Source organism: Micrasema longulum, unplaced genomic scaffold (genome assembly GCF_059751315.1).
Source record: "Micrasema longulum isolate JH-2025_06_02 unplaced genomic scaffold, ASM5975131v1 h1tg001729l, whole genome shotgun sequence".
Lineage (NCBI taxonomy): Eukaryota > Metazoa > Arthropoda > Insecta > Trichoptera > Brachycentridae > Micrasema > Micrasema longulum.
The window spans coordinates 320,570-327,111 of NW_028278907.1; the positions used below are offsets into that span (position 1 = coordinate 320,570).

The 6,542-nt window shown below is 53.2% G+C and overlaps 2 protein-coding genes across 2 annotated transcripts; both read left to right on the forward strand.

The window, feature by feature from the left end:
- Positions 1-3,909, forward strand: LOC148274191 (uncharacterized). Its single transcript, XM_088237467.1, has 2 exons — positions 1-2,290; positions 2,972-3,909. The coding sequence occupies exons 1-2, from the start codon at positions 1-3 to the stop codon at positions 3,907-3,909; spliced, it is 3,228 nt and encodes a 1,075-aa protein (XP_088093593.1).
- A 20-nt stretch (positions 3,910-3,929) lies between these two features.
- Positions 3,930-5,235, forward strand: LOC148274192 (uncharacterized; the record flags this gene model as incomplete). The annotated part of the gene is made up of 1 exon (XM_088237469.1): positions 3,930-5,235. A coding segment is annotated over exon 1 (1,306 nt), but the record flags the coding sequence as incomplete, so codon positions are not given.
- Between the last annotated feature and the right edge of the window lie 1,307 nt (positions 5,236-6,542).

A 6,542-nucleotide genomic window follows, 5' to 3' on the forward strand; every position in this document is an offset into this window, starting at 1 on the left:
ATGACGCCTTCACTTCGCTCTGGAAAAGGCTCCGCCGAGAAAACCTCTGATGTCACCCCCCCTGCCGACGTCGTATCCACGGTGACGGGTACCGAGGCGTCGTCACAGGAGGTTTCCGAGGAGGACACCGTCGAACTTCTGCAGGCTGAAGTTGCGAAACTGCGCGCCGCCCTGAGGCGCTCTGAGAAGACACCGACCGCACCTGGACCCCCAATGGAATCTCCTAGGGCAGATGCGGGCCCCAGCGGACGAGCTGGGGTGGCAGAGAGACAAACCGGAGACTGGGTACGCCGCTCTTCGGACCCGATCGCGCAGATGGCTGCGGCGATCACCGAGATGGCCACCGCGCTACGTGGAGGATCAATGGGGAGCCCACGATCACACGATGGCGACGATGGAAAAATGGAGGCGCTGTTGGCGCGCCAATCTACGGCAAAGGAATTGCCCGCCTTCGAAGGAGACCCACTGGAATGGCCTGCCTTCAAGGCCCAATATACGAGGTCTACGGAAGTCTGCCGGCTGACGACGCCGGAAAACCTGCTCCGACTACAACGTGCGCTGAGAGGGGCCGCCAAGGAGGCGGTTTCCTCCCTGATGGTGGATCCTCAGAATACGGACCTCATCATGGAAACCCTGGAACTGCAGTTCGGCCACGAGGAGATTGTGACGGCGCACATGCTGGAGAAAGCGCGCCGCCTACCCGCCATAGTGGAGAGCCCCAACTCAACCGGGATAGTTGAGTTATCCGTGGCCCTGAGGAACATGGTCGCCACTCTGGAGCGGACGAGGAACTCGAGCTGCCTATCATCACCGCAGCTACTGAACGAGATGGTGGCCAAGATCCCGCTAGCGATGCGGGCTCTGTGGTGGTACACCTTACCGAGGGACAGAGACGAACGCGCCACCGTGAAGGAATTTTCTTGCTGGCTTAGCGAGATCGCTCAGACGTCAATGAGCGCCGGTGGAATGGACGCGGGGTCGTTTTTTCCCAAAAAGAAAACAAAGAACAATGTGTATACAGTGTCCGCGCCAACCGAGACAAGGGACGAGTGCGGAGTGTGCAATCGCCCGCACAAAAGTGAAAAGTGTCGCGAGTTTTTAGCGAAATCGGTAGCGGGCCGATGGGAAATTGTTCGCGAAAAGGGTTTATGTTTCTCGTGTCTGAGGCATAAACATTTAGCCGGTAAATGCCCGGCGGCTAAGAAGTGCGGTATAGAAGAGTGTCGCTATACGCATCATAGGACACTACATGGACAGCGACGAGAAGGCCGCGATAATGTAGTGATGAGCACCTGCGAAAAAGTTCAACCGGTATTGCTCAAAGTGATAAAAGTGAACGTGACCGGCCCCAATGACGGTGCCGACGTTTACGCCCTGTTAGACGAGGGCTCCAATGTGACTTTAATAGACTCCGAACTGGCGGACAGTGTCGGTGCGCCCGGACGAGTGCGCGGGATAACGATTCATGGTGCGAGTGATATGTGTTCCGAGGATAAGGCGTCGCGACGCGTCACAGTGACTATTCGTGGGCCAAGTGGGAATGGATACCCGCTCGTCGGGAACACAATGACGAGTCTAAATCTCCCGCGCCAGTGCATTCCGGAGGGAAACGGTATGAAAGAAGTGCTACCGAAAATATTAATTGGGCAGGACAACGCTCATTTAATCGTGACTAGGAAAGTCAACGAGAAAGGGAGATACTTACGCTCTCTGACGTCGCTGGGATGGATCACGCACGGATGCGTGAATCATAAGCAGAACAAAGCCAGCAAAACACTCACACTGACGAGTGCTAGCGTAGAGGATCGCATGGACGAGTTAATGCGCCTCAATTACGCGGTGGACGCTATGGGCGTCAAACCTAGGCCACGTGTTAACAGCACAGACACGCGCGCTATGGAAATTCTACAGAAAACCACCAGACCAACGCCAACCGGTCAGTGGGAGACGGGTCTTCTATGGAAAGAAGACAACATATGGTTACCGGACAATCGACAGTGCGCAGTAAACAGACTGAAATCTGTCGAGAACAAGATGGCCAAGGACCCGAGCTACAAGGCGGCATATTGCGCGAAAATTAAGGAGTACATCGAGAAGGATTACGCCCGGGAAGTTACGCCGATAGAGATCGCTCGTTTCCCGCGGAAGTGGTACTTAGCCCATTTCGGCGTAGTAAATGTGAACAAGCCGGGAAAGCTGCGAGTCGTCTTCGACGCGGCCAGCCGATGCCGTGGAGTTTCGTTGAACGACAAACTACTCACCGGCCCTGACATGCTGACCTCGCTATGGGGTAACATATTACGCTTCAGAGAAGGCCGCATAGCGCTTGCGGCGGACATAAAAGATATGTTTCTACGGATAAAAATCCGCCCCGCCGATCAAGGAGCTCAGATGTTTTTGTGGAGGGAGCGACCCGACGCCGAGATTAAAACAATGGTGATGACCTCGATGACCTTTGGCGCCGCGTGCTCACCGACAAGTGCGCAATATGTGAAAAATAAGTTAGCCTGTGTAAACGCGAGTGAATTCCCGGAGGCGGCGCGCGCAGTGGAAAACAAATTTTATATGGACGATTATCTTGCCGCGGTGGATACTACGGAACAAGCTATTCAGTTAAGAGATCAAACAAGTGAAATATTAAGACGGGGAGGATTCCAATTGACGAATTGGTCCTCAAATGACGGTGAAGTGCTACGTACCACCGCGGATAATTTGCGCGCCACGGACGCTCGCGAGATAATAGTGAACGGTAGTGAGTACTTGGAGCGAGTACTCGGTGTTAAATGGGACCCAGTCAGTGATCGATTTGTGTTTCAATTTAATAAGACAATAGCGTTAAGCGCACATGAGTGGCCCACTAAAAGACAATTACTGAGCGCGGTAATGAGCATATTCGATCCGCTCGGTTTTCTAGGGTGTGTTACGGTACGCCCGAAAATATTATTACAAGCAGTATGGCGATCGGGAATAGGATGGGATGACGTCATCCTGCCGACCCATCAAGAAAAATGGGCCGAATGGAGAGCCTGTGTGGAGCGCACAGAGAGCTCTATACCCCGGCGGTGTATAGAAAATCGCACCAGTCGGGTGGAACTACACGTATTCTGCGATGCCTCCGAACTGGCGGGGTGCGCAGTAGCGTATTTTGTGGAAAAGACGGACCGTAATAGACATGTACGGTTCGTGGGCAGTAAAGCTAAAGTTAGCCCCTTGCGAGCTCTATCAATACCTCGACTGGAGCTGCAAGCGGCGCTAATGGCCGTGAGACTGGCAGACACCATCAAGCGGGAGAGTGACGTCACTGTGGGGAGGACAGTCTATTGGACGGACTCGGCGACAGTACTGTGCTGGGTACGAAACGACAGCCGTGCGTTCTCGCCGTTCGTGGCCCATCGCCTCGGGGAGATAGATGAGTTATCTCACCCGAAAGAGTGGCGGTGGGTTCCGACTAAGATGAATCCCGCGGATGCTGCCACCAGGGACCTCAACGCGCCTGATCTTACACCTCAGGGAGCCTGGTTCGGGGGACCGGCCTTCCTGACTGGGGAGGAGAGCGAATGGCCGCATCACAAGGGACGCGGCCTGCAGCCCGACATCGCCGTCATGGAAGCAAAGCGCGCCGAACGCATAGTCACCGCGTTACAAGCGGCGCTGCCAGACGCCGCACGGTTTAGCTCGTGGAGACGGCTTATACGTGCCACGGCATGGTGCCTGCGGTTTGTGAATCGATGCCGCCGTGCCGCCCCAGAATGCGTGGGAAAATACCTAACCGCAAAGGAGTGTATAGCCGCTGAGCGATTGTGGATCAGGCGAACGCAAAACGACGCCTTTGGCAGCGACATAACAGCCCTAAAGCGGGGGAGTCGCTACCCAGAGGCAGCCGCCTGCATGCCCTCACGCCCCGGCTAGACGACACCGGACTGGTGAGGATGGGAACGCGGTTATACGCGGCCAGCGGCGTACGGGAAAATATTGGATTCCCGATAATATTGGACGCCGCGCAGCTGTACGTACAACTGATGCTGAGACACCGGCATGAGATGTGCTATCACGGAAGCACTGAGAGGACTATGGCAGATGTGCGTCAAGATTTCTACGTGATGAGAATACGCACAAAGCTTCGATGGATTGTAGCTAACTGCCAGAAGTGTAAGAACGATCGTGCGCGACCGCAACCGCCTTTGATGGGACGTCTTCCGCCGGCGAGATTGGCACATCACATGCGCGCCTTCACGCATTGCGGAGTGGATCTGTTTGGACCGCTACACGTGACCATGGGACGGCGCAAAGAGAAGAGGTACGGGGCCTTGTTTACGTGTCTCACAACCAGGGCCGTACACATTGAGTTGGTGACGTCACTGAGCACCGACTCGACGATCCAAGCCATCCGGCGGATGGCCGCCAGAAGAGGACACCCGTCTGTCTTGTACTCTGACAACGGGACAAATTTTCGCGGGGCCGATAAAGAGATGGCCGCTGCCTTCCGAGACGTAGCCGAGGACAAGAAAGTGCTAGATGAAATGAGCACTATGAAGATTGAGTGGAAGTTTATCCCTCCTTCATCCCCGCACATGGGAGGGGCATGGGAACGATTAGTTCGTTCCATTAAGAGGGCGCTGTTTGCTATACTGAGAGAGCAAGCGCCTAGAGAAGAGACGTTACGGACGGCGCTAGCCGAGGCTGAATTCTCGGTCAACAGCCGTCCGCTGACGCACGTGACAGTAGACCCTCGTGACGGAGCTCCTTTAACTCCGAATCACTTTTTAATTGGGTCATCCGGGGGCATGCCTTGCCTCGCGGACTACAGCGAAGCGCCGGAGAACGTGTGTTTGCGCAAACAATGGCGCATAGCCCAGAAGATGGCGGATGCTTTCTGGCGCCGATGGATGCGCGAGTACCTGCCAGGCCTGGGCGGACGTCAGAAATGGCGCATCGCGGCCACTCCCCTGCAAGTTGGAGACGTGGTAGTGATCACCGATCCCGCGATGCCACGGAACCAATGGCCACGGGGAGTCGTCACGGGAACCATGCCCGGGAAGGACGGCCAGGTGCGAGCCGTCAGGGTGCGGACCTCCACGGGCGAGTACACAAGACCCACGGTCAAGATCGCGGTCCTGCTACGCCCCACTGATGACAGCGCCCGGAAGACAGCGCCACGCGGCGGCGAGGCCCGATGCGGGACCAGCAGGTGCCGACTGCGCGACACCGGGGGGAGTGTATCGGACATCGCCGCGCGTGCGATAATACAACGTACAACACGGCCTGTGACGCGGCGAACGAGCGCCAAACGTTAGGCACCGACACCAAGCCGAGCGGCCCTTTTGCGGGCGCCCAGGCGGAGATGGTAGCTGCACGGGGAAAATGGACGGAATGACCGCGGAGAGACGGTCGAACCCCCGGCCACGACTGAAGCTTCCCGAGTGGCCGCTAGGGCGACGAATGGCGCTCGGACGAGAGTGTGCGGTGCCAGTGTTTTTAGGTTAATATTTGTATATCATGTTTTTATGTTTATTTTCGGCTAGGAGTCTCGATTTGTAATCTAACTAGCTGCCCCTAAAATAAAGACGGTTAATTATGTCACTCGCAGGGGCAGAAGTTAGGATATCGAGACCCTAGCCACATATTTGTATCAGATTGCGGGGAATCAGACCCTGTCAAATCCTCTAAAACTCATGTCACCCTTTTTCTCAGTATGTGGGACCTTTCCCTGTATCATTTCTACATTAAATAAGATACGGGGAAGAGGCCTACATACTCCCTTTACATGTAAAACTCATCTCGAGGGAGTTATTTTATCTTATAAGCATACGTGTAAAAACAATATCTGAAATTGTCCAGCCAATAGGAGAGCGTGCTACGGCGTAAGCCGGGAAAGTCCGACCCCTTCTCGCTCTCCCTTGCGGCTTATGTATGCTGTCTCGTACCGTGCCCGACTGCGGCACGGTACAAATTACTTGATAGAACCTCTGTATTTTTATTGAATAAAGTGTGTATAGTGTATAACCAAGACTGCGTTTTTATTATATCTACGCCCTCTCCGCCTCTGATGTCGCCGCCTGCCCTTCTGAAGAAGAAAACTGAAGCCTGAAGAAAGCTATCACCCGATAGCCGGTCAAATAGCAGCTCCAAGCCACCTCCTATCTACAGTTCAACTGTATGCACGGCGAGGTGTCGTGTATAACACGCATACATTTTTTTGTAGAAGAAATATTAAAAAAACGAAGTATGCGTGTTGAATTTTATCGACGAATATTTTTTTTATTTATCAATATATTTTCAGTTTTTCAAGTTCAGTTCAAGTCTTTTTATTCTAATAGAAATCTACCTTTATACATCTAGTAAATGTTATAACTGTAACTCTTAAAAAAAGGAGATTAAATCTTTTGCTTGGAGAGTGCCTTACACTGTTATAGTTATTTATTAATTAGAATTTATATAATTTTGAATATACGAGTATATGAGGAAAAAAACTCAAAGGATATCTATTTATCGTTTTTTTTTATGTACATTTGTATCTTTTTTGATTTACGTATCCTACAGTA

Bases quoted from the DNA above. Each gene is read 5' to 3' on its own strand.
- LOC148274191 (XM_088237467.1), top strand. From the start codon at position 1: ATGACGCCTTCACTTCGCTCTGGAAAAGGCTCCGCCGAGAAAACCTCT. The intron at 2,291-2,971 runs GTAACATATTAC...GATCGGGAATAG, and splicing joins CATGCTGACCTCGCTATGGG to GATGGGATGACGTCATCCTG.